Source organism: Panthera uncia, chromosome D2 (assembly GCF_023721935.1).
Source record: "Panthera uncia isolate 11264 chromosome D2, Puncia_PCG_1.0, whole genome shotgun sequence".
NCBI classification, from domain to species: domain Eukaryota; kingdom Metazoa; phylum Chordata; class Mammalia; order Carnivora; family Felidae; genus Panthera; species Panthera uncia.
In genome coordinates, this window is record NC_064818.1 from 54,200,531 (window position 1) to 54,226,958 (window position 26,428).

General features: G+C 49.0%; 3 protein-coding genes across 7 annotated transcripts in view; 1 reads left to right on the forward strand and 2 right to left on the reverse strand.

Moving 5' to 3' along the window:
* The window catches only part of LCOR (ligand dependent nuclear receptor corepressor), a 156,369-nt gene extending 130,019 nt beyond the window's left edge, over positions 1–26,350 (forward strand). For 3 of the 5 annotated variants that reach the window (XM_049646443.1, XM_049646444.1, XM_049646446.1), the window contains one exon: positions 1–8,963. In XM_049646443.1, the coding sequence (XP_049502400.1) occupies positions 1–4,330 (4,330 nt within the window). In that variant the 3' untranslated portion in view covers positions 4,331–8,963. The other 2 variants (XR_007460946.1, XR_007460945.1) reach the window with 2 other exon arrangements.
* Positions 20,138–20,478, reverse strand: LOC125933415 (slit homolog 1 protein-like). Its single transcript, XM_049646463.1, has one exon. It carries the CDS (start codon positions 20,476–20,478, stop codon positions 20,149–20,151), a length of 330 nt encoding a protein of 109 aa, XP_049502420.1. The 3' UTR covers positions 20,138–20,148.
* The window catches only part of LOC125933144 (slit homolog 1 protein), a 169,830-nt gene continuing 163,970 nt past the window's right edge, over positions 20,569–26,428 (reverse strand). The window contains exons 31-36 of the mRNA XM_049646006.1: positions 25,258–25,495; positions 23,705–23,835; positions 23,102–23,256; positions 21,733–22,021; positions 21,199–21,410; positions 20,569–20,702 (exon numbers count right to left, since the gene is read on the reverse strand). Of these exons, the coding sequence (XP_049501963.1) occupies positions 20,569–20,702; positions 21,199–21,410; positions 21,733–22,021; positions 23,102–23,256; positions 23,705–23,835; positions 25,258–25,495 (1,159 nt within the window). The remainder of the gene's footprint in view (positions 20,703–21,198; positions 21,411–21,732; positions 22,022–23,101; positions 23,257–23,704; positions 23,836–25,257; positions 25,496–26,428) is intronic.

The following is a 26,428-nucleotide window of genomic DNA, read 5'->3' on the forward strand; positions in this document are numbered from 1 at the left end:
TGAGAATTCAACAGAGGCTCTAGCAGTAGATTCTAACAATCAGTCGAAGTCCCCGCTGGAGAAGTTTATGGTCAAACTGTGCACTCATCATCAGAAGCAGTTCATTCGTGTTCTGAACGATCTGTACACTGAATCCCAGCCAGGCCACGAGGACCTGCACCCTGATTCTGGAGCAATGGACGCATCCACTTGCAGTGCCGGCTGTGCCCAACTAGGCACCAAACATAAGGAAAAGGATACTGTGTGTCTCGATAGGAAGTCTCCTACTTCTGTAGATTTGTTCGTAGACTCATCGGACTCTCACAGCCCTCTACGCGTGACAGAACAGGCCCTGAAGGAGCCTCCTCCCGAGATAAAGTCTGTAGATGGGAGAGAGAATGCCTTGGCTGTTACCCAGAAAGATTCCTCTGAACTTCCAACCACTAAACCTAATTCTGGTAGTTCAACGGATAGTTCCACTCTGGGATACCTCACTGCATCTAATTCTTCCTCATTAAACTTCCACCACATCTCTAAGAGCTTAGAGGGGCAAACCACTGGACAGGAGCAAGACACAAATGTGAAAATTCGCGAGGATGGTAAAGACCATATGCAGAGCTCAGCTTTAGTAGAAAGTCTAATTGCAGTAAAAGGGGCAGCTGAGAATAGTGAGGAGAGCAACAGCTGTATTATTTCTCAGAGAAATTCATTCAAAGCTTTATCAGAAGAGGCTTGGGACTCAGGGTTTACGGGGAATTCACCTAGAACTGCTGACAAAGAGAACGCTTTACTGTGTAGCTCAAAAACACCTTTGCGCCAGGAGTTAGAGTCCAGTGAACAAGATTCAAGGCCAAAGCAAGAGAACCATCTTCACTCACTAGGAAGAAATAAGGTGAGTTATCATTTACATCCCAGTGATAAGGGCCAGTTTGATCATTCCAAAGATGGTTGGTTAGCCCCCAGCCCTATGCCAGCTGTACACAAAGCATCTAATGGACATTCACGAACCAAGATGATCTCGACCTCCATTAAGACAGCTCGGAAAAGTAAAAGGGCATCAGGGTTGAGGATAAATGATTATGATAACCAGTGTGATGTCGTTTATATCAGTCAGCCAATAACAGAATGCCACTTTGAGAATCAAAGATCAATATTATCCTCTCGGAAAACAGCCAGAAAGAGTACTCGGGGATACTTTTTCAATGGTGATTGTTGTGAGCTGCCAACTGTTCGCACACTGGCCAGAAATTTACACTCCCAAGAAAAAGCGAGCTGTTCAACCCTGGAGCCGGAGGCAGTGGTCACTCCCAAGCAGACCCTTACACTTTCAGCCCCTGGACCCGCCGTGGATGTGCAGCATCCCAGAGATGATGACCACGAAGAACCTAGTAAAGAAATAATCTCCCTTAAGGAAGGAGACAGAGATGCTTCCTCGGAAAAGGAATCTCAAGAGCCTGAGGTTTGCCCCGTGACAAATAAACCAAATCCGAGCAGCTCTCCTAGGTCAAAGGAAACAACAGCCTCCAGCCTGGTGTCGCCTCTCTCTGTTCACCTTCCCAAAGAGGACACGCCAGAAGGCAGCTCCATGGTCTCAACTCCCACAGCAAGTGGGATAGCTTCCCCTGAACGAGACCAGCAGCCAGTCGAACTGCTGGAAATCAAGGAGGGGACTGTCACCCAAGACTGTCACCTGGTTTCCTCTATTGAGAGCACTTCTGAGGGAGGCAATGAAGATGTTGTTTCCGGGCCTCATTCTTCTCCTGAAACAGTCAGTAGAGAGGAAGGTCCTCCTTGCTCAGAAAGTCAGAGTCCTCCAGTGGGCTTGGAGCCTCCTCTGAGCCTGGGAAAAGCTGAAGACAACCAAAGCATCAGTACTGAGGCTGAGACTGAAGACACTCAGGAGCTAGATACCGACCCACTCTTGAAGGAAAGCAGCACTTTTACTAATGAAAACCCCAACGAAATTGAGGAAAGTGAGACAGCAGGTGGTACAGGAAAATTAGAGGGACAGGGCAGTAACGTAAAACATTCTTCAGAAAGAGACATGTGTGATCAAAACATTGACTCACCCGAAGAGAATCTGGACAAGAAGAAAAAAGTTAAAAAACTCCCTGAGGCCTCTGACAGGTGCCTAAGAAGTCAGCTTTCTGATCCCTCTTCTGCTGATAGGTGCCTAAGAAGTCAAAGTTCAGATTCTTCCTCTGCTAGTCCTGAGATCAAGGTTTCCAAAAATCCTGTTATGAAACGTTCTAAAAAGGACGGGTGCCCTGGTGAGACAACACCTGAGAGTCTTCTGGCTGACGGTTTCCATACAAAAGCTTTGGAGGACACTGAAAACCCAGAGGTCCATGAAAAGCCCTCTGAGAAAGATGCCGAGCAGGAGGGCAAAGAAGGTGGGATCATCACCAGGCAGACTTTTAAAAACATGCTGGCTAAAGAGGTCAAAGGGGAAGAAGGAGGTATTTTCCCCTGCGGTGATCCCATAACCACAGTAGGCCAGCCCCTGCCTGGAGAAAGACTGGAAATCTATGTTCAGTCTAAGTTAGGTGAGAAAAATGCTCATGCTCCCTCAGAAAATATTCCATGTACTTTCCCAGAACAATCAAAAGAGAAGCCAGAACCAATTCCTGCACACGATACGGAGGAGGTTGTGAATGAGGTTGGCAGTGCAAACACCCAGCATAAAGGTGACCAGAGCGATGTGCCATCCAGTGCACGTGGCTTGTCAAATAGTGGAAGTGGTGATGCGGCCGGGCCCCCACAGTGCGTCCCGAGGCTTACAAGACTGACCTCTTCAACTTACAACCTAAGACATACTCATTCTCTGGACTCCTTGGACACTGCAAAAGTGACTTCAGAAAAGGAAGCAACACAGGGAAACCCAATGCCAAAGGAAAAGGAAGCTTCAGAGAGTGGAGATCCCTTACATGAGGATGATGTGGACACAGTGGTAGATGACCAGCCAAAGTTTGTGGAATGGTGTGCAGAGGAGGAGAACCAAGAGCTTATTGCCAGCTTCAATGCTCAGTACATGAGAGTCCAGAAAGGTTGGATCCAGTTGGAAAAGGAAGCCCAGCCAACGCCAAGATCAAGGAACAAGTCAGATAAACTAAAGGAGATTTGGAAAAGCAAAAAAAGGTCACGGAAATGTCGGGGTTCATTGGAGGTTCAAAAGTTTTCTCCTGTTCAGATGCTGTTTATGACAAACTTTAAGTTATCTAATGTTTGCAAATGGTTCTTAGAGACAACTGAAACCCGGTCTCTGGTTATCGTGAAGAAGCTCAACACTCGTCTTCCAGGAGACATCCCCCCTGTCAAGCATCCTCTTCAGAAATACTCTCCTTCCAGCCTGTACCCCAGTTCACTACAGGCTGAACGCTTGAAAAAACACTTGAAGAAATTTCCTGGAGCTACTCCTGCTAGAAACAATTGGAAAACACAGAAGCTCTGGGCTAAATTTCGAGAGAATCCTGACCAAGTGGAGCCAGAGGATGGCAGTGATGTCAGCCTCAGCCCCAATTCTGAAGACACTGTAGAGGAAGTCAAGGAAGGTAGAAATAGCCATCCTCCCACAAATTCACCTACCCCAGCCAGTACTCGGATCCTCAGAAAATACTCCAATATTCGAGGAAAGCTCAGAGCCCAGCAATGTTTGATCAAGAACGAGAAAATGGAGAGCCCATTTGGACAGGCTGTGGAGAGTAAACAGAGTTGTAAGAGTGTATGTATCAACCCTCTGATGTCCCCCAAGCTTGCCCTGCAAGTGGATGCAGATGGGTTTCCCATTAAGCCCAAGAGTACTGATGGAATGAAGGGAAGGAAGGGGAAGCAGATGTCTGAAATCTTGCCAAAAGCCGAAGTGCAGAATAAACGCAAGAGGACAGAAAGCGGCACCGCTCAGGACAGGAAGGACAAGGGACCTGTGGTCAAAGCCAGCAAAGAAAAGCATAGTGATGGATCCACCAAAACCCCTGCTGCCAAGAAGCCAGCTGCAAGGGACAGAATCAGCCAACTGCCCAAAAAGACATCCTTGAAAGAGAATAAAGTGAAGATCCCCAAAAAGTCCCCTGGGAAGAACTGCCCTCCCTCCAGGAGGGAAAAAGAAAATACAAACAAAAGACCCGCTCAGCCAGCCGCCTCAGACACAGTGACGAAACCTGCAAAGCAAAAGGGGGCAGGTGAATCCTCTTCAAGGCCACAGAAAGCCACCAACAGGAAGCAAAGCAGTGGAAAGGCTCGGGCCAGACCCTTGACAAAAACCCCAGAGAGCAGTGCGGCCCAGAGAAAGCGAAAGCTGAAGGCAAAGCTGGACTCTTCCCATGGCAAACGGAGACGGCTGGACACAAAGTGATCGCAAGGCTGGTAGCCGAGAGTTAAACTGTCCTACAAAAGTAACCCTTCGTTTTGCATTAACTAAACCTGCTTTTATAAGCTTATCCAGCCTTTCAAATCTGCAGTTAATGGAGAACATCACAATTTAAGATGTCAGAAAAATGCATCTCAGATGGAGAAGGGAACTTGCAGAGTCTTTCTCTGAGGCTGAGTAGGGGAAGTTATATATTATATTCTGGTTGTTCCTTGGGTTTTAAACTTGGAACCAAGCAGTTTTAGTTTTTAAAAGTACAGTGCCTTATTTATCCTTTTTGTTTTTAAATTTACAAAAGCTAAAAAGCTGATCTATGTGATTAAAGGCTTGTATTTTATACTTGATGCACAAGCACTTGTACTGTAGCCGAGAAGACCACCATCATGCACATAAAAGTAGCTTTTCAGCAGCCACCCTGCAGTGTCTGTACCTGAACAGACACTCCTCTTTGCAAACCCTAGCAGTGAACTTCCCTCTCTGTCTTGTTTGTTTGTTTCAATGATTCTCGAAAGCTAAACCAAATCACTTTTATGGTATGTAGAGAATGCAGAGGGAAATTATTATTATTATAAAAGATGAATATTTCTGTTACCCCTTTTTAAAAATTCATATTCTGTTCATTATTGGTCACTCCTCTCACTTTTGATCCTTTGTCATTTGAGAAAATGTATTCTAAATTATGTGCCCATGGGACAGAAGATGTGTCACATGGTGTTAATATTGGGTTATGACCTCTAAAAATTATTTACATCCCCCAAGTGATTCGCATTACTGATTCTTGCCATCCTTTTCATTTTTGGCCTTGCAAGCTTGCTAGCACTCTAAACGAGGTTTTCTTCTGACTTTGGGGGGAAAAAAATGTAGGATTTTTTTTTTTCATCTTGTAACTGTAACTTGACAATTAGGATAAGAGTGACTGTTCTAATATTCTTTCTTACCCCAAATACTTCCATATTCAAAGAAAACCAGGTTGTTATTTCCAGTAATAGAAAAGTTTAAGAGTTTGTGCATGTGCATTTGCCTGTGGTTATTAGCCACAGATGTCTCCCAGCCCCGGTTCTGCAGTAAGATTCTTTGTCGCCATGCAGTGTGCTAGGGCGTTCGTTCATGAGCTGGGTAATTAGCACAGGCCAGATGGTTTAAATGTGGCCCAGGGTCTCTGTGAGTATCCCCAAAACCAGTTTGGCATGAGGCTCAGAAAGGTCTAAACAGCACAGAGTTATGTAAAGTTCAGAGCAACTTTGCTGTTGGAGGAAGCAGCCCCGTCTCATAGTGGGCCTGCAGCGCTCCCCCCACCCGGAGCTGACGTTCAGCTGGTGTGCTCCAGTGTGAACGTACATGGTTAGAGTGGGTGTTAGCATTCTAATTGGTTAGTGCCATACTGGTAGTTAATGCTTGTGGTATCACTCCCGCCTCTATCACGTCAGGCTCTATTCCATGGCTCAGAATTGAGAGCTGCGGTGTTTTAACTAATGTTGTTTGCCTTTCCTGAGTGACGCCTGAGGTGGTTGCATGGGCTTTCCCTTGATGCCCGTAACATTGCTCCATTATAACACAGTGTGACTTCCACATTTCCACTGGGCCACTCTACAAAAAAGGCTTGGTTGTTAAAGCTTCAGCCAACTTCTCTAACATGCTCCGTCACAGAAGTAGGCTTGTGTGGACAGGTGCCACCCTGTCTGTTTTACTAAAAGTTTTCCATTTAGATTGTTCAGATCTGTTTAGGTAAACCCGGGTGGACTTTTTTCATGTATAGTTCAGCCAAATCATGATAAAACAGGCCTTCTACCCATTCTGTGAAAAGCTTGCTGTATATAATGGAAACTTCTGATGACTGGATAGGACTGGAGAAAAGCATGTGATTCATGGGAAATTGAAAATTGCATTGAATTTCATAGGTAGGGAAGCTTACTATCTTCAGTGAAGCCTTGACTTTTTTTTTTTTTTTCCAGTGTCTCCTATCCCATGAGTCTCTTTTTTTCTTTTTAATATCTTTGACTTTGGCCATTCAAGAGCTACCTATATTAATAAAACTGCTGAGTGTGTATGTTGGCAGCCCTTTCTCAGCATTAAGTTGCACAGAAGCATTAGTATGTTTTTGAGTAGGTTTGGTTGATCTTTTAAAAGTGGTTTTAAAGTTAAAAAAAAAATATTTTCATATAGTCGTCACTGGATACTGTTTTTGTGGTGACTTAACCAGCTGAGGTCTGCCAATGTGACATGTGTGGACTCCTGTGCGTATACTCAAGGTGCCCCCCTTAGCTGCACGTAGACTGCATTGTAGCGGTGCTTGGATTAACTTAGGGAGAGGTGTGAGGCAGTGTGAGTGGGTGGAACTCTTCCAGTTTCGGGTCTGTCATCCATTCCATTACTTTTCTAAGTGCTTTTTCATTTTAAAAAGCTTACTTCAAGATAATAGCCTTTCTTCCCGTCTTAGGCGGCATTTGGGGAAAGGTATGCATGTGTATGCCTTTTTTTATACACTGCAGTGGCTCAACGTACACTTTATAGTAGTAACTGCATTTAAATAGACTGGGATTCTACGTAATTAGAACACTTAAAAGCTTAGAATTATTTTTATATTTGTTGAATCTCATTTTTGCTGATTCAGTTAATTTTGCTAATAGAAGAAAGGAAAACAAACAAACAAACTTGAGGGCTGGCTCTGGAACACCCTTTTACTCTTACAGCCGATACTGGCAAACCTGTCTCCTAGACACCTCCAAGCCAGACTTGGAATTGACTCAAGTTCCCCCTTGTTTCCCCTGTCTCACAAAGACCTCCTTTTTATAGCCATCTTCACAGTATGGCTTGCCACCAGATGCAAAGGCAATCTGTCCCACATTCCAGATTCCAAATTAAGAAAAAAGAAAACTCTGCTCCTGGGCCTATACTCTGACTGTCCCAGTGATGGAGCTGAAGTTGATGACCTGAGAACGCCGGTATTACCTCTGAGCTTCTGGGAGAGCTGCAGGATGCCTGCGGAGCAATGACTGAAGCTCTACCATAGCTCTCCAGAGCTGGGCCCTCTTCAGGAGACCCATTTTCTGTCCCCCATTTTCTAGCCCTTCAGGCTCCCTGGGTTTGGGAGGACAACATGGAAACTGCTCCCCAGTCAGGGTCCAGAGCCTCCCTCATAGCAATCTTGCAGCACAGCAGGAAGGCAATAAACGTTTAGTCTGCTCTTAAGGCTTCCCGCATTGGAATGTCACTGGTGTGTGTTAATCTGCAGTTGCTAGTCCCTTGGATCCCTTAGGTTAATTCTGTTGCATCTGTACTTCATTAAAGATTTCTACACAAGCCTTATCTAAAAACAGTAATCTTGGACTGTGGGTTTCATCCTTGCAGTAGTGCGGCTAGGAGAGGTGCAGGTCCTCGTCTCTTCATAGGTGCTGCTTCTGAGGGGCTCCTCTGTGCATCACACGCTGTTCAGATAGGACATCAGTGAAACACATCACTTCAAGACTTTTGCTTTGAACTGAGGTTTGGTCTCTTTCCTGCCTCGTGGTGGATTCGTGGTGAGGGCTGAAGCTGTCACCCCCCCTCTATGGGCAGCATTCCTGCTGATTGAAGGACCCGAGAGCTAAGTGGGAAAGACAGCGTGCTACATGATGCAGGTCGGAGATTCTGTAAGTACCACCATCAGCAAGGCTGGTGGCTTGTCACTGCACCAGGGACTGTATTGGAATTTCCCGGGGTGCTAGGCCGGGGAGCCACACCCGTTCCTATTGGTTTTCTGTCAGCCCGCACAAACTGTCATTTGGCTTACAGAGGATCAAGGGTCTGCAGAATATGGGCTGGTCACTCTTGTAAATAAAAGTTTATTGGAACATAGCCATGCCCATTTGTTCGTGTATTTTCCTTGGCAGCTTTCCAGCAGAGTATCACATTTATAGCAGAGACCAAGGGCCTGCAAAGCCTAAAGGATTTACCGTCTGGACCTTTCAGAAAAAGTTTGTTGACCCTCCTTGCTTAAGAAAATAATCCTTTTTCACTAACAAATTTTGCCTGATTGATCTTCTCCTTTCTTTGTCCTCCTCTCCTCTCTGTCCTCTTCTTCTTTTCCCCCTTATCTTACCTCAGTTTTGTTCTTCTTTTTACACTTCTTTATTTTCTCTTGCTACAGAGGAGACACGGTATATTGCTATAGCACCCTGACTGCCATCTCCTGACCCGTGAGCTGCCGTAGCCTCATACCTTCCTTCTTAGAACCGCCCGTCACTGCAGCCACAGTGAGGCCACTGTTAGCCTCAAGAGTCAGACCCCGTGAGCAAACAGGGCTTCAGAGTTGTAAATGTGGCCTGGCCTCTCGTTTCACTCAGCCTTTATCATAGACTTGACTCCGGCCTCACGTCTTGTTTGTTCCTAAGGTAAGCCAAGATTTGGTTTTTCTCAAAATTAGTTGAGAATACTGTGGTATTCTCATTTAGATATTTAGATACGGAAAAAGCCTTTTCACAGAAGGGAAAACAAAGTCCAGTCACTAACCCAAGGTATTTATTATGTAATATTTTGGGCCAGCTTCTAGGAAACTAAAAATGTATCAGCACTGGTATTTTTTTAGTCATATACTTTCCTTTCAAAATTATTTTATTAAAGGCAAGCCAGCAAATGAAAACTAGGGGCTTTGAACGTGCTTTTAGGAAAGAATAGAAAATTGGGGCATATTATGTAACCTGAGTGTGACTGAGAAGTTGTACATTATGTCTTTGCATCAAATCCAGTCAGCTTCCAGGCTGTTGGTCTTCCCCGTCCCCCAGAACTCAAGGATAAACTTCCATACTGGTTTTTTCCCAAAGGAAGTTGAATGTCATGCCAGTGAAAAAATTTCTGTCAGTGGCCCCAGAACACTGATTATTTCGGTTATTTTGAAACAGACAGTTATCGTTTTGACTTCTCAGCTATTAATTTTTGTCTTCTTATTGCTTGATACCCACTGAAATACTGGAAATTTTTCTGTCAGTATAAAATCGGGTCTATAATCACATCAGCAAGGCAGTCCTTACACCCCAGCAGTAAGTATTCTTCCCTGGGCTTGCTCCCAAATCCTTTTTCAGGGAAAAAAATGAAAATAAAAAGATTATTGCATTTAAAACAAGCAGAATTATGAAAAGCCTTTTGAGGCAACCTTCAGTTCATTCCGTGAAATGTCAGAACAGTTCGACCTCTTGTTCTACAGTGGACATACTGGAAGACTTGAAGGTCTGACCTCTTTCCTTTAGAGATAATAAGTCACACTCAAGCAGAAACCCAGAGCTCTCTGATGACACTTCTGATGCAGGGCTTTGCCTTGTCGTGCTGGGGACCCAGGGAAGCACCCAGGGCACTTCTGCAGAGGGTGCACTTGCTCATGCTTTTGCTCTTCGGATTGAGCCAAAGCTGGTCGTTTCCTTCCATTACCTCCTGTCTGTCCGATCTTCCTTTTCCCAGAGCCCTGGTGGCATACACTCGGTGCTTAGGGGACACCCTCAGCTTTGTTATCTAGAGGGACGGCTGTGTAGTTAGTCCCGCCTGGCAAGCACTGTGACGCACAGAGGCTTTCTCACCGGCCTGAGACCATCCCACTTAATGCAAGGTGGTCAGTAGGCAAGGGACGTGAAGGTATAGACTGCCCATGAAAGAGCAACAACAATGAAACAGGTGCTCATGGTCTTATAGTATGCCGGAGGTTGGAGGAATGCATTTTACCTTTTATTTTTTAAAGGATTATATTTAAAAAAAAAAAAAAAAAAGGAACAGAAACCATATGTAGTGGACACAGCCTAAAATGTAAAATATTCACCACCTGGCTCTTTACAAAAAGCTTTACTGACCCTTGCAGTACATTGTTCAGGATAAAATATGAGGACAGCTAGGCACAAACATTTTTTCACATAATCCAGCACTGCACCACATCCTTCCTTTTAGGGGGTCTCACTTGTTCATCTCGGCACACAGCTGCTGTTGCACGTTATTTCTGAGTGATGCTTGTGCACTAAAGAAGAAGAAAAGATCCCTCTTCGTTGATTGAATGTTTGTTGAATCGTGATCTGATCTACTAGGATAAGTAGTTAAAACCAGAAGTGCAAAGTCTTTTACGTCTCCTCTGTGGCAGTGCTGCCCACAAACAGATTTGGTAATGAACCTGAATCCCAGAACAGTGCCTCCCCTGGCCAGAACAGGCGTGCCCCTTTCACCCTCTAGCACCCTTTTTCCTTTGTTGTACACTTGCAAGCTCACTCCCCAAGCTCTGGCCACTACTTGTGAACCTAAACCAATGACCCCCGTGCCCATTTGAACCCGAGTCCAGCCTGCCCTCCCTCCGCCCTCTCGTGAACACCTGCATGTTGATGGCCCCTTGTTGGCACACCAGCAGCTGTAGTCTGAAGAAGTTCCGAGCTCTCTGGCCTGGCTCAGCTCGTCTTGAGGAGCCATCCTTGGCCCCTCCTCTCTTCCTCTTCTGCTTGTGCCGCCCAGCCCCCTTCTAGGAGGTATCTTCTCTGGGACAGTACCATACCTCCCAAGCATGTCACTGAGCACATACGTGTCATACTAGAAGCATCTTTCTTTTCATATCCCTTTATTTTCCTTCCAGCATTTAGCCGTTGAGTCCAAATACTCTTCAATTTATCAACTTTTTCAGCCCACTTGTTTTCTATAATCTGCACCTCATGCTGTCTTGCAGCTGAAGCTGTAGTATTGGGGAGGTAGTTTGTGGGAAAGATGCCATACAAACAAGATCTGCATAATTATGTATGTTTATACCACAGGTAGGGATTCGTTTTAAGGCCACTGTATCTTAAGGGTATCAGTTTCACCAGTGTTCTAGGAGACTGTGTTCTTGACTGTGGTTTCAAATACACGGTGTAATACACAGTTACATTCACCACTGTTGAATTTATTTCACTGTGTAAATAGTGGTATTTTCCTGTTCAAATGCGTCTATAGAAAGTATTTATTTTAACAACAAAAAATTAACTGTCGAAAGGGCTTTCCAAAAAAGTGTTCTTTCTAGCCACCTGTCCTCCCCAATTACCTTGCTCATCCATTGAACCCCCAAACAACACAGTGAAGGCAGAAGGGTGCCGCCTCAAAACCCTCACTCTGGGCAGACGCAGAGTGGATTGGGAATCCACTGTCATCCCATCCCAGAACTAAGTGAGTCTCCCACAACTGGTATGGCTGTGCCAGGCATGGCATCGGGGCTTGCCTCAAGCTGCCCACTTTTTTTGCATACGCAGCTGATCCCTTCCAACTGTCCACTCAACACCCTGTCCACGGAAACGAGCCTTAGTTGTAACCCCAAGGAACTCCAAACCCATACCTGTGGGGCTATGGAGAAACCACTGGTTGCCTAAAGAAAGCATTAAGATGTATTTTTAGTCTTTCTCATGTTTGTGAAAGACACACACCTATTCACATTCATTAACCATGGGAGATAAGCACGTTTCCTTCTGCACCTCGACAGTACTCTTGAGCACCTCAGCCCTCCTTCTCCTCACCCTCCTCCTTGTCTTCCCCCTTGCACTCCCCCTTCTCCCTGTCTCAGCAAACATCTGTGCAGATGTGGCCAGCCCCACCTGTCACCCGTGGTTACAGGAGGAGACCGTCTGCTCTAAGGTGTGTGCAGCTTTACCTCTCAGGAGTCTTGGTCTGCAATTCAGAGCACCCCTAGATTTAACGGAACGGATGCTTTATGATCGTGTTCCTCTTCTCTGTGCCCCATTCCTGGGCACCTCTGTCTGAGCCGTGACTCTCATTCTCCGCAGCTGGCTGGACTGAGAACCACGGCTCCAAGACCAGAGAGCTTGGGACTGGACACATGGTGGGGGTGGGGTGGGGGGAGGTTCTCATCCGCTTGAACCGTAATTTGCATATTTTCTTATGGCCTCCCTTTGTCTTTTCTAACAAACGAGGAGGACACTTGAACAGCAATGCTGGAGAATGTTTTTTCTAAGATACTATTTGTAAGCAAATCTGATTTTCAGATGAAATGTGAATGGGTAACTAGGTGCCAGGGAATTTAGCACTGAACTAGACCGTCAAAACTTTTTTAACCTTTGCAGGAGGAAATAAATTTTGCTCTCATCTAATGTTCACAAGAAGTAATGTTGTAAATAGTTTTTTAAAAATATTTATTACACGTGCTGTATACAGATTCATGTTCTGAGTGATGTTGGTTTGCATTGTAGTATTGTAGAAGACTATATTTTGAGCAGTGGACTTCCTTTCATAACACAGTTCACACATGGAGAAAGAACAAAAACCAGCAGGTTGAGAGCTGTTTGGGGCATTTGATCTGTAACTCTACATCAAATCCAAGCTTTAATTGCCCCCTCTTCTCATCTGGTTATGCCATATATATATATATATATATATATATATATATATATAATATGTGTGTGTATATATATCATATATATATATCATATATATATGATATATATATATGATATATATATTTATATATGTATGATAAACCGGTCAGTTCCCAGATCTGCAGAGCAGATTTCCAGGTGTTCTTTCTGATGTGTTGCCCATAAGCAATAAGATCCTAGGTAATAACAATTTATTCTGGGCTCTGCGTTGGCCCTTGTCTCAGAGGATAGGGTGGGGGTAGAACAGCTCTTGCTAAGACCTCTTGCCTTTGCCGGAGAGGTGGCTGTACTTGAATTTTTGCTTCTGTTCGTCTGCACGCTTCTTCATGTCCTACAACTCTAGCAATGGATGAGAAATCTGCCAGCACCAGACACATCAAAAATTGGGCATAGAGATTGAAAACTGATCTATTTTTCCATGAATTTGCAGGGCTTCCAGAATCTAGTCAAGGCAAAGCTCATTTGGCTGTGAACATAAGAACTTTTTACATTAAAATTTTAAATTGACAGTTAAAAGCCCTTTGAGTCTATCTGCCCTACCTTGGAAAGCTAAGCCCACTTCCTGTGATCCTCCTCTGTGCCTGGGTTTGAAATGTCTGGGGTTAAGCCGTTTAGATGGGAGCAAGGAAGGCAGTCCCTCCTCTCCCAGCGTGTCCAGTTCAACAGGTTTCTAAGCTGTTTAGCAGCCTCTCCTTGTGACCGTCCTAAACTTTATGAAAAATACCCCACACCCGAATAACCATTAATAGAATAATGTAGTTTTTTAGGCTTTTGGAATATGTCTTCTCTTTTGTATTTATGACGGTGTTTGGAATTTTTCACTAGTGTTTTTTTAGATTGAAGTGGGTGCGTTAGAATAAAACTTTCCACTGCTGAGCCTGAAAGCAAGCAAGAGGAAAGAAACTGACCTATATTGTGTCATTGGGAAGGTGACTACTGTGGTGGGAGGGCGGGGAGGGGGCGTCGTAGATTATGTGCGAGTAAAATAGAACTCTGGCCTGAGGCTCCCCACGTGTTTATTACCTTGTAATAAATAATCCCTTTATTAGCCTCACTTAATCTCAATAGAAGCCTGCTGTTTACCCTCAGGGAACAAGTAGTTTTCAAAATTGAGCTCCTCCAAGGTCATCGGCCAGTGCCTGTGTGCAGGCAGTGGTCGTCTTTGTGAACTCATGGCATTATTTTCCCATATGCGTTATGGTAGTAAGGAATTCAACCCCAACCTGTATGAAAAGCACAGCCCAGGGTCCTACTTTAGGCTAGAGTTCATGCCTTTCAGGGGCCAGGGGGCCATAGGAGGCCCATGCAATTTAACTGAAGCTCAGGTGCCGTGTTGGGTTTTTATTCTTTTTAGGCCACGACCCTTCAGAATGAGATTAGGGCAGGGGCTGCTGATCCGCCTGTGGATCCAGGGAGCTCTAAGATGAATCTCTACCGTTCCTTTAAGGTCTTTCTGGTTCCTCCCAGTGTTGTCATTGCCGAGGTCAATCTTGTAGTTGTTCAGATGTGCTCCTTTTTGCTGTCTTGTGAGTCTTAGCCAGTGATCCAGATGCCTAAGGAGAGAGTCTCTGGATTCTCGGTACCAAGTGTGTGCCCCTAACCTGTGTGCAGGTGGTCTTTCCAAAAGCAGTAAATTGAGAAGTTCTACAAATGTTCATCTGGATGATAGATGTGTATCCTTGGGCCTGGATTTCCACTGTGTTAGTGAGTGTAGGAAAATACTGTGTCTTTAATGGATGAAAATTCAATGTATGCTGTGAATTTGTTGGTTTGAAACATTGAAAATTTTTCATTAGACAATGTTTACATACCTCACCTGAAGAACCTTTGAGAGTGTATATATGAAATTTAAAAATATATTAAGTTGCTTTAAAACAATATGTATAGCTATAAAAGTTGGAGTTATTTTAACTTTGAATATGTACCAAGTCTCTTAAATATTGAAATCTTGTGGACTTTTTGTGCTTCTGTGTTTTACTTTCCTATTAGGCCATGTAGGAAACTGTGTTCTTGTTATTGGTAAAGGGGCCCTCACTGAAATCCAAGCTTGGACGGATTTCCTTTGTTGTTTCAGATTTTCTTGTTTGGTTTTGAGGGATGGGGTATGGAGCTAGAGGATGTGTGGGAGGGATTTCTCTAACATTGACATCTATTCCATGAGCTTTTTCTAGGCGCTTATTTTATTGCAGCGTATTAAACTTCTTTGATATTAAAGTGTGTTTGTGTAGTTACTGGACAGGGAACAGAATGCACTGAAGCCCAGGATTCAACTTGTAGCCTGTGGCAAAGTTGAGCAGTTGCCAGAAGGAACCAAAAGACAATACTTCTAATACTTCTGCCTCGGCCACGGTGTTGGGACCTAAGGGAATGTTGTTTGGTAGATCTGAGGCCATTTTGTGAGGTATGCCTAACTTCGGGGAAAAGAAAATACTGCGGATGAATCCTTGGAATTCCCATGGTGGAGTTGGAAAGGTGCCAATGCTTCATCCTGAGGGGCGGGGGACCTGGTGAACCAGGTAAGCCACTGTTAAATACCAGGGTGATATGCACAGCTGCCAAGGGGGGCTGCCCGGCTGTCTGTGTAGCCCATGTTGGGGAAGGGCAGAACGTTGGCATTTACATTTACTAGCCCCATGACCTGTTTCACTATATTCTTTCAGTTCTGCTTCAGAGGGGTTTATGTAAGGGTCCAGTGGGCCAGTGATTTCCTTTCGGAGTCAGCCATGGTTTCCTGAATACGTTACATGACGGTGGCCATTGACATGCAGAACTATATCCAGTGAAAATAACCCCACCTCTGTTCACTTGAATTTGGAGAATTTATCTTGTTCCAGATTAGGAGTTTTCATGGTTAAAATAGATTTCTTTTCCTCCCATATTCATCCCATGGGAGGATAACTAGAATATGGCCGGAGAGGTGCAGACTGACTGGCTTGGGGTGAGGAGACATCTCTAAAATTAGCTCTGAGAGCACAGAGTGTAGGGGTGACAGACATGCTTTAGCACCAATCTCGGGAAAACTTGGCAACTCTAGCTGGAAGCCTGGTCATTCTTTCTGTTGCTTCCACTCCCCAACCAAGCCCTGCTATGCTCATTTCCTTGGTCGGGGATTTCCTTTTAACTGTTAAAGTTGCTACTTACTTTCCTTTAATTCAGAGGTTGCAAACTGGTGGCTCACAGTTGTGTTTTATTGAGCCCAGTGTTTAAAAAAGTTATCTGTACACATGAACTGTGAGGGTTTACATAAAATTTGGTTTCTGGCTTCTCTTTTAAAAATCATAATGAACATCTAATAAAGTTAGTGCATGGTACGAATCAGGTAGAGCTCAGCAGATTGGAAAATGTGCTTCTAAGGTCACCAGAAGTCCCTGTCAGCTGCCATTTGTCCCTTTTTTCTTTAACAGTAGGGAAATCGGTCTCTTACCCGCTGCTACATCAGAAGTGGTAATACAAATGATGGGCCAGAAGGGCAGGTGCCCATTTACTTAGGTAACCTATTGGCCAGACACTTAGCTTACAACCCTATTTTAACCCATTTTCTTCCTTATACCCAGTTCATTACATTTCCTCCCAAATCCCTAATTGCTTTGCAGACACTGCAGTTACCATCACCGCCCACTTTCAAGGTGACCATGTGCTGTTCAGGTATGACTTGTGTAACCGTCATCATGATCTAGTGGGGAATCAGTCTCTGATCCTGGCATCCGAGGAGAACCAGGTGGGTCTCCTTGGTGGTGGGGGCCTTGCCCAGCCCGACTGCCAGCACCTGGCCTCACCTAGATGCTCAGGTCATGCATCCTAAAAAATTGCTGAGAGCAATTCTACAGTCTGGAGTCGTAGTAGAACTACTGTAGAAGTGTGTTTGCTTTCTTTCTCCACTGATCCCTACGAACCACTCTTCTAGTGACACTCAGGTTAACCTTACAGGACAGTTTGAGAAACCGTACTGCTTTCTAATCTGTTGCCCCAGTGAACTAAAACCTTCAGAGCCAGGTTAAATGTGGATGTGACTCTGTTCACAAACTCTGGGTGTGACTCCAGATACTTGAGGGGAAATGAGGACGAGGACCCCTCCCCCGCCCAGATCTCTGCATGTGCTGTGCAGGGCCAGGCTCTGCCGCTGCACTCACATCCCCAGGGAGCTATGACCAAGCCATCCCCCAGACCTCCCCTTCCTCCTTTGGGAAGAACCGACCTCCTCTGCCACTTTATGAAGACCAGAGAGTTCCAAGGGCAGGTGTCCTACATGTGCTGCCTCTGAGAGCCATCGGGGGGTTGTGGCCAGTGTGTGGGCAGCCTAGAAACCCTCAAACCCTGGGAATCTGCATGTCAGCAGCCCTGGGCTCATCCTTAGTGCAGAAAAAGAGATCAACAAGGCAGAACCTGAGTGAATCAATGTCATGTTCACATGGAAGACAACAGACAATATCCAACATGTTCTAGAATAATTCTAGGGAAAGGGCAGGTGTGGCTCCCTCACGGGCCTGTTCTAAACCAGTCTCTCTAAAAGAGTGATCCAGATAAGACTACAGAGACCCCTAAACAAAGTGTCACTACCACACAGCATCTGAAAATCAAAACGAGACACGAGATAATTGACTTTAACATATAAAAATACTATAACAAAATGAAATACAAATATATATTAGAATCTGTTAAGTATTCTGTATAAAGAGATACTTTCGTGGTTAGGCTAACAGCAGGCAAAGAGGAGACGAGTCCGGCCTGTTCCTGACACCTTCCCAGGGAGCCCCGGCCACCGTCGCCAGCAGTGCTGCCAAAGCAGCAGCAACCTCAGGACTTGCCCTGCTTGTGTCCCTTCGGTGCATGTTGGAGACAGCCGGTGGTGACACCAAAGTGAACGAAGGTCTTTATCAGAGGGGTGACAAGGTGTGGAGGTGATTAATCGGAGCTGGTTTCGCCAGAGCCTTCTCCTGGGCCTAAATGTGGACGGACGAGATGAGCGGTGGTCCAGTTCCTTAGCAACTTGCAGGTTGGTGGTTGAGGAAACGTTGATCCTGGGACACACCACGTGGCTCCTTGCTGCCCTCACTCTTGTGGTGGATCCCAATCTTGCAGCTCCACTGAGGGTGCATGCGGGGCCAGGCTGAGATGCGGGGTGTTGTGGAGGGGCGGGTAGGGGCGGCACCCAGCTCACAGGGTACCCCCTGCGAACGCACACCCTGTACTCTGCCCTCCCAACCCCACGGGAGCGGGAGAGCAGGACTTCTGGCAGCCATCACCCATCCGCAGATGAAGAGGCTGCTGCTGGTTAGTGCCCCTCAAGCCCAGGAAGCCACTTCTACTCCAGGGCAGTGGCGGAATGGCGGTGACCACGGGAAGGTAAGTGTCTTGGGGTCGGTTGGCCCAAACACCTCTCTTCCGTGGAAGGGGTAAGTGCCAGCTGCACTTGAACTTTCCTCCATATATCAGTACCTGCCTAGCGCTAGAACTGCTCTCCAGGGTCCCACGTGGTCCAGAAACTGTAGGTAAGAGAGGGATGCCGTGCAGCCCTAGGAGAAGGCCCTCGAGGCCCAGGCTGCTGTCCACGGAGAAGGGCACCGTGGCCCTGCTCAGAACCACAAGAAAATAGAGCCAGGTCCCTGGTGAGGAGCAGATCCAGCCATGAAAATGCCTCTGCAGTTGGGCAGGGCAGGATCCTCTTCCCATTACAGGGCTTCCAGGGCTCCAACTCGCTGGCCAGAGTCCTGGTGTAGTGGAGCATGCCAGGCTTCCTCAGTTGTCGGAGGCTCCAGCCCTCTACCGCTCAGCACCAGGAGCTCCTCCCACCGCCCATGGTGGCTGAGGACACAGGTGCACTACCACCTCAGCCCCACCCAGCAGGCTCCCCCAGCCCTGTCTTCTGTTTGCAGGTGGAAGGAGCCAGGAAAGGGACATGCTTGCTCCTCTTGCCCACTGGCGTCCCCTGGGGGCACACTCTCTTGGGGAGACATCTGGACAGGAGCGTGTGACCTATCTTCTAGCCAGCTTGCTATTTAAGCTCAAAGATAATCTTTGTTTTCATTGTGCATGGAAGAGAAGCATGGAAGCATGGAAGTTGTAGTCACATGGCCCCATATTCAGTGACTCTTCAAACACAGAGTCCTTCCTTGCAAACGCCTGGGGTAAGCAGCCCTAGCCTGGGCCAGTGTCTAGTGGTCGGAGCCCTCGCTCGGCTCAACTCTTCCCAGGCATCCTGGTCATTCCTGTGATGCTCTACGATTAGTTCATATCTGTCCGTGAGAGCAGAACACCCACAGTGCCAGCCCAGTTAGGCACATAAATACTTGATGTGATTCATGAACATGCATCTTCTACCTCCTCTAGCCTCCCTTCCGGAGCCACAGTGGGAAGGTCTACATTGCTCATATGTATGTTCAAACCACCTCCCCATGGGACAGCTAGGAGACAGAGGACCATAGATGGGGAAAACGTTTGCCCAGAGTGACAGGCAGCAGAGGTTTCCTGGTGCCTGTACCACTGCTCCCTACTGGCCTGCACGGTGAGGGGGTCTGGACCCAGTCTCCGTGGGAGGGGAAGCCTCCCTGGCTAAGCAGCCTAGACCACACCCCCTTGCCCCTGCCAATGGCTTGACAGCATCCTGTGGCTGGCTAGGGGCTAGGAAGGCCTAGGACCAATGCCCCTTTGGTGGTGTCTGGAGGTGGTGGTTATTCTGCTGGAACCAAGAACCTCCCCAGCGCCTGTCCTCTCTGGTGGGACTGCCACTCCAAACAGACCCAGTGGACATTTTTGAAGCTACAATGGTCAGCTCGTAACTTCAGGATTCAGGGGTCTGGTCCTAAGGGACCCTCCTCTAGCCGCAGCCTCACTCCCCATTGAGCAGTGGCTTTAGTGCTACATCAGCCCAGGAGGCAAGGGTTAGTCCCTTCCCGGCCAGCAGGAGGGGGCCCTTCCCCTGTGCAGCCTGGCCTACTGCTGGCAGATGCTGCAGCAACAGAAAAAGCAGAGATCCTGGCTGGCTGCCCCAGGGGAGGCTTCAAAGTTATCTGCAGGGGACAGGGGGCAAGGGGCTTCTGAGGGCAGTGTGGGCCACCGGCGAGAGGGAAAGGCTGTTTTGGGAAGGGGCCAGTCCCTTCTTCAGACCCAGGTAGTAGGCAAGCAGGGTGGGTGGCAGGGAGGGTCATCATTCTGTGCACTTCTTGGCCTGACCTCAAGCACACATTCATTCAACAAATATTTATTAAGCGCCTGTTTGTGCAAGGCACTTCCGGAGAGGGCGGCCTAAAGCCCGGGCCACGCCCACCCACCCCACCCCCAGCTGCCGGCCTGGTCACCCCCCCAAGAGATTGCTGTGGGGTGGGGCCAGAGGGCCCTGCCGCTCAGGAACAGGCAGGATGGCCCGCACCCCCACCCCACTGCGGGCCACCCGGCTTCACTGCAGCCGTGCCCTCTCGCCTGCCTCACCCCTCCCCGTCTAGCCTGGCGCTACTCGCAGAGGGCACAGCCACACTTGGTGGGCTTCTCCACCTCCTCGGCAAAAGAGGTCCCGTCGCTGCACTCAAAGGTGAACTTCCTCCGCTTCAGCCGCAGGCCCTGGCAGCAGCCCTGACCTGGGCATGAGCCCCGGCACTCCACCCACGACAGCGGGCGCGTGGTCTGGCAGATGGCATAGCCCCTCTGGACCTGGTGAAAGTCCCGGACAGGGTCCCCCCGGCACTCGGACTCTGGATAGGACAGACACCAAGAGAAAGCCTCAGGGCACACCCATGGGCCAGCGCCGGCCCCGGGGAGGCCGGAGGCAGCAGAGAGGCGCATCCAAGGACCATGTCCTCTAGGGCTTAGACTCCACCTCCGACCCCACCCGACATGCACATGCACAGGCTTCCTTCTGGGCCCATAGGCCAGTCAGTAGGAAGAACTTTCTAGCTGCCAGGGCCCTCCAGGACAGAAGTAGGCTGTCAGGTAAGTGGGCTCCCAGTTGCTGGAAGAGTGCAAGAGGAGGCTGGAGACTGGGGAGGCGAGAACAATAGAGAAGGAATCTGTGCCAGGAGCAGGGGCCTAAGGGCCCCTGAAGGTGCTTGAGTTCTGGACTTCTCCAGCTTCCCTCTGCCTAGCCTCAGCAGTCTCAATCCCAGCAGAAACATCTGGGTTACACGGGCCAGGGAGGGCCTGGGAAAGAGTCCCCAACCCTCAGACTTCCTGTTGCTCTTGGGTCGCAAGGTGATGGGGCCAAGATGTTGAGGTTTGTGCAGGAGCTGTTCCCCTGGGCAGCCCCTTCTATAAGGAGAGACCCCAGCCAGAAGGGGCACTTGCCCTGGATAAGGGGGCTTCAGGGCAAGCTGAACCATTTGGGGGTGGGGGTCAGAGCCTAGAGGGTAGTGGGTACTACAGCCCAAGAGCAGCCCAAGATGTGGGAGAGGAGAGGGGAGGAGGCACAGAGGGGATGCCAGGGTTTGGAAGAGGAAAAGTCAAGTCACTAATGCAAGTTGTGGGGAGGGGCCCTAGAGAGGGCATGTCAGGAGGGGGGCCCCTGACCTTGCTCACACAGCTCGCCCGAAAAGCCTGGGTCACACACACAGTGTGCCCCTTTGGTGGCCAAGGCCTGGCAGTGGCCATGCAGGCACTGCAGTCCCCCGCAGGGGTCTACAGGTGCCCCAGCCTGGTTGCACAGAGCCCCCGAGTACCCATCCTGGCACTGGCAGCTGTAGGAGAGAGCGTCGAGGGGCATACATTGCCCGTGGACACACCTGGAGGGGACAGAGAAAAGGTACTGTGAGAATAGGCTGGAGCCAGTCCAATCCCAGGGAACCCACACCCCCAGCTTTGGCATCCGGGGAGGTTATCCTATTCCTAAGACAAACAAAGGGAGAAAAATGTGATTCTGTATCCCTAGGGACCTCTTCCTGTTAATAAAAACTGAAAACTAGGGGGAAAAAATGGAAAAAAAACCCTGTGCTGGGCCACATGTTCCAGTTTGGGGTGTTAAAAATACAGTCTATGCAGCAGCCCTCAGCATGGGGAAAGGAACGGGCAAGGGGTGAGGGCTCCCCGAACCCAGCTAAGGCTCACTTGTGGCCATGGCAGGGGCCGTCGGCTGGCTGGTCACAGTGTAGGCCCCCCCAGCCCGCCTCACAATGGCACACGGGCCCAGGGGTGGCATTGGGCTGGCAGATGCCATGCAGGCAGTAGAGCTTTCGGCAGGGCTCACAGCCTGGCACCACGCCTGGCTTCATCCGCGTCTTGGTGAAGTCCTGCAGTTCGTTGTTAATGTACAGGTTTCGGATGCAACCGTGGAAGCTTGTGCCGTTGAGGATCTGCCACAGGCGGAAGGCAGCCGAGTTCACATCCACTGGCATCCCTTGGGTGGGTAGGAGCGAGCAGAGTTGGGCTGAGTCAGGCTCAGACCATGTCTGACCCTACCGCCCTCGGTCCACTGGGCATCTCCACAGTGTTCCCTCCCGCCCTCGGCCTCCGTCTTTCTGTCTTTGCAACCCTGAGCCAAGATCCTTTGCCACCTTGGAGGGTCCAGACTCCTTTCCCAGAAAACAAAAAAGGAAAGCCTATTCCCTCAATGACCAGAACCCACAGGTGCCAGGCTTGGCAGTGGCCAGCTGACAAAGGAAGCTCTGGGTGCCTAAAGTCTGCCCTCACCCTTCCTGCCCTCTGGGATACCAGCTTTCACCTCCCAAAGACTCCAAAAGCAGCAGAGGACCTGGGCCTGGAACCAAGGTGTATGCTGCTTTGTCACCTGCTGTCGTGGTGATCATAGCAACCCTTGGAGGGAGGAGTAGCTGAAACCCATCTTGTGGTCAGTGATTTGCCTGAAGTTGTACGACTAACAAACAGCAGAGTTGGGAGTAGAGCCCAGGGCTCTCTCCTTCACACCTGCCCGCAGTCTCACCAAGGCCCTCTGCAGCACTAAGAAAGCCCCACTGTTGCAGAAACCTGACTTGTTCAGACCTGGAAATGTTGGCGGGTGGCAGACAGGGGCATTTAACCTGCAAAGCCTGTAAAGCCAGCTGGGAAGTCCCAGCTGATGTGGAGACTCCTGCTGGGTGCCTGGGTCTCTCACAGCAGCTCCAAGACTGGGAATGGACCCTGAATGCTTGACAAGCCCCTTCTGGCCCAAAGACAAGAGGGAAAGTACCCACTTTGGAAGAGAGCTAGGAAAGTTCCAGGCTTCCCCCAAGGTCAGGCTAACCTAGGCATCTATCCTTCTTGGTCGGTCTGAGCTTGACAGCAGCCTGGGCTCCAGGCCAGGAAGGACAATCCCCTGGCAGCTTGGAATGCTCCCGTCGTCCGGTGGCCTGGGCACCAGCTGTCCTGGCAAAACTCAGGCCAGAAAGCAACAGAGGCCCCACTTGGAATGGCTGTCACATTGCTTGATGGGGAGGCCTGGGGAGAGCCAGCCGCAGCCTCTACCTGGCCAGGTCCTTACCTCCCACGTAGAGGGGGGCCTCGCTGTTTAGTGTGTAGTGTTTGCCAAAGTTGTCCATGGTCATGGGACTGCCTCCATCGATGGAGAGATTCACCATCTGGTCAAAGGTGACTAGCTCAACAGTGTGGAACTGCCCGTCATTGATCGTCTCAGCACTAGAAGAAGAGGGGTGCCCCCACCCCAGGGAATGGGCTTCAGTTCAGCCCATCCCTGCCTGGGCCCTTCCCCAAAAATGCCACTGGTCAGCAGCTGCTTTCCAGGGAGTAACATCTCTCAGGGAGGAGACCATGGGGACTCGGTGGCCTGGGGCCTGGCCCCTCCTGCTCTGCTTCTTGGGACTCCCCAGGGAAAGGTGAGCAGTTTGGGGCAGGGGTCTCCAAATTATCCCCCCTCCCCTTCGCACTACAGACCCCCTTGTGAGGAGGAAGTAGGATAGGGAAGGGTCGGTCCACTGCTCAGGCCTCGATCTCAGCCTCAGCTCCAAGATGGGCCCAAACACTGTATCTTCCTACATGGGCAGCCCAGGTTCTGGAGGTCCCGATAACCACCTGCTCTTGGCCTGGGACACCCTGAGGGAGGGCGGTGGGCATGAGGAAGCCTTACCTGTAGATGGCAGAGCTGGGGTAGCTGCCTGGGTCGTAGCTGACACGCACATGACCCTGGTACAGCTCCACTGCGATGTGGTCATTGTCCCCATTGTACAGCAGGATCCCGTTGTCCTCTGCCGTGGAGACCTGATGGGCAAGGGCACTTTCTCTGCCACCCCACCCCACCCATCAGTGGCACAGGTAGGTGGGACAGATGGGGGATCCACATTTGGAAGAGGGATGCTGTGCGTAGAGCTGCCCTCCCCTGGCTGCCCAGGGGACACATCCTCAAGGGGATGCTGACAGAGGCTGGCAGCCCCTGGTTCAAATCCCATCCACTGCCAGGCTGGCCAGGGCCACAGAGAGAAGGCAGACAGACCAGCTGAGGCCTGGAAACGACGTGCGAGAAGGGGCAGGTAAGAGACCTTAGGACTATGTGCCCGGAGAGGAAAGTCAGATCGATGCAGGGTAGCTTGTTCTATGGGCCTCTGGGAGCCACAGAGAGGACAAGGTGAAGAGGGTTCTCTAATAGCCATGACCACCCAAACCTGGAAGGAGCCACTCAGGAGGTAGCACCTGTCTGAATCTGTGTGAGCAAAAGCTGGAGTTGCCTTGGTGGGGGGAGCCCTCTGTGAAGCCGTAGAAACGATGATCCTGCCTTGTCCCTCTTCCCCCATTGCTTCTGGTAGACAGCCTGACTCCCTGGTCTCATACACAGGGCTGGCACACAGCCCAGGCTGGACACCTCATAGCACCCGTTTCGCTGGACTCAGTGACTGGTCCAGGGATGGGAATGGGACTGAAGACAGGCCAGTGACGGGGACAGCAGGAGGTGCCTGAGGCAGTGGCTGGGAGGGTGTGGTCAATTTTATTTCACTGAGCAGTTGGGCTAGCTGTGTTGTTGCAGTATAGACAGTGTACATGGGCAAGACTTAGGAGAGGTGATAAAGTGGGGGAGAGCACAGTGAGCACGTCGGGAGGCTGAAGGGCTCTGAGAGAAAAGAAGAGGACAGAGAGGAGAAATGGCTGCCAGGGTAGGGAATGCAGCTGTTGGAAGAGGGAGATGGCCAAAGAGGAGACGCAAATTTTATCATGTGATGTGCACTGTCCTCTCCCTCCCCAAGAAACGTTTAGCAAACAGTGCCATTCAAGTGGGACCCGCTCTTTGCCCTCGAAACACTGATGTTCTGCGATGAAATTCAAGACACAAAATGGCAAAATAAGGGCCCCAGGGACAGGTGGCCAAAGATACAAGCCCAGAGCCAACCCTTACTGTGTCCTAGCCACGTGGAGAAACCCGTGTGCAGCATTCGAGGCTGAAGCTCAGGAGTAGGCAAGACTGGATAGTGGGAGAGGACCCGGTCACCCAGGAGACCACTTCTGGCCCTGCCTTGAGACTGCTTCTGTGACCTGATAACATTTCCAGATGTGCCTGACCCACATCCCAAGCGTTTTGACTGACACAGGCTGCTCCCAGTTTTGGGCAAGGATGCCGCTTGATGCTCGGACCTGAGGCCACAGCCCCCTGCTGCCTGACTCCCCTCTGTGACTGGCGCCCTGGGCACGCACCTGCAGCGTGATGTTGGCCCGTGGCCAGTTCTGCAGATCGGTGAACTGCAGGTAGGTGTCCCGATCCACAAAGTTAACACTGAGCAACTTCTCACACTCGGGGCCGCCGAAACCTGGAAGGCACTGGCACACCGGCCCGCTGCCCTGGTCCACACAGTTGGCTCCATTCTGGCACTCAGTCCCCTCGCAGGGGCTTCTGGGGGCAGGTGGGCGGGGAGGGGTCTCACAGAACTGCCCACTGAGAGGGAAAAGATACAGGTCAAAGAAGGGGCAAGGCAACATCTTTCTCTCCCACAGTCCTGGAGAGAAATCACTAAACATCTTGGGAAACTGGACCCTTAAAGCAACAGAAGATGCTCCTAATGAACACTTTCCCCGAGAGAACAAGCCAGAAGGATACTGAAGACAAGGTAGGAAACAGGGGTGGTCCCTGGAACAGCATCATAGCTATCACCTGGGCATTTGTCAGAAATGGAAAACCTAAATCTGCTTAACAAGATCGTGTGCACATTAAAGTTTGAGAAGCACTCGTGGCAGTCAAGTCTGCTAGCAAATTTTACTCTTGCCCATTTTACAGAAAAGAAAAAACAGACACGAGCAAAAGAGAGAAGACTCCAATTACTAAACAAATACAAGAGGGGACAGTACTTCCGGCAGGTAGTTCTGACACAGCATACATCCTGTAGCGTCAGCATTCACAACAGCCCAAAGCGGAAATAACCCAAATGCCTGTCAGCGGATGAATGGATAAACGAGTGTGGTCTATTCATGCAGCGGAATACTATTTGGCCACAAAAAGGAATGAAGTTCTAATACATGCTCCCACATGGATGAACCTCAAAGACATGATGCTAAGTGAAAGAAGCCAGTCACAAAGGACCACAGATTGTATGATTCCATTTATATGAAATCTTCAGGATAAGGAACTCTACAGACAGACACCAGATTCTTGGTTGCCTGGAGCTGAGATGGGGGGCGGTGGGGTGACAGATAAGAGGTATGGAGTTTCTTGTTGGAGTAATGAAAATGTTCTAAAATTGATTATGGTTAATGCATGCAAAATCCTGATAATAGAGTACAAGCCACTGAATTATATACCGAAGCTGGGTGAATTGTATCTCAATAAAACCGTAGGGGGAAAAAAAAAAAAGACCCAAGCAGAGCATGGGAG

Bases quoted from the DNA above. Each gene is read 5' to 3' on its own strand.
- LOC125933415 (XM_049646463.1), bottom strand. From the start codon at position 20,478: ATGCGCCTCTCTGCTGCCTCCGGCCTCCCCGGGGCCGGCGCTGGCCCA.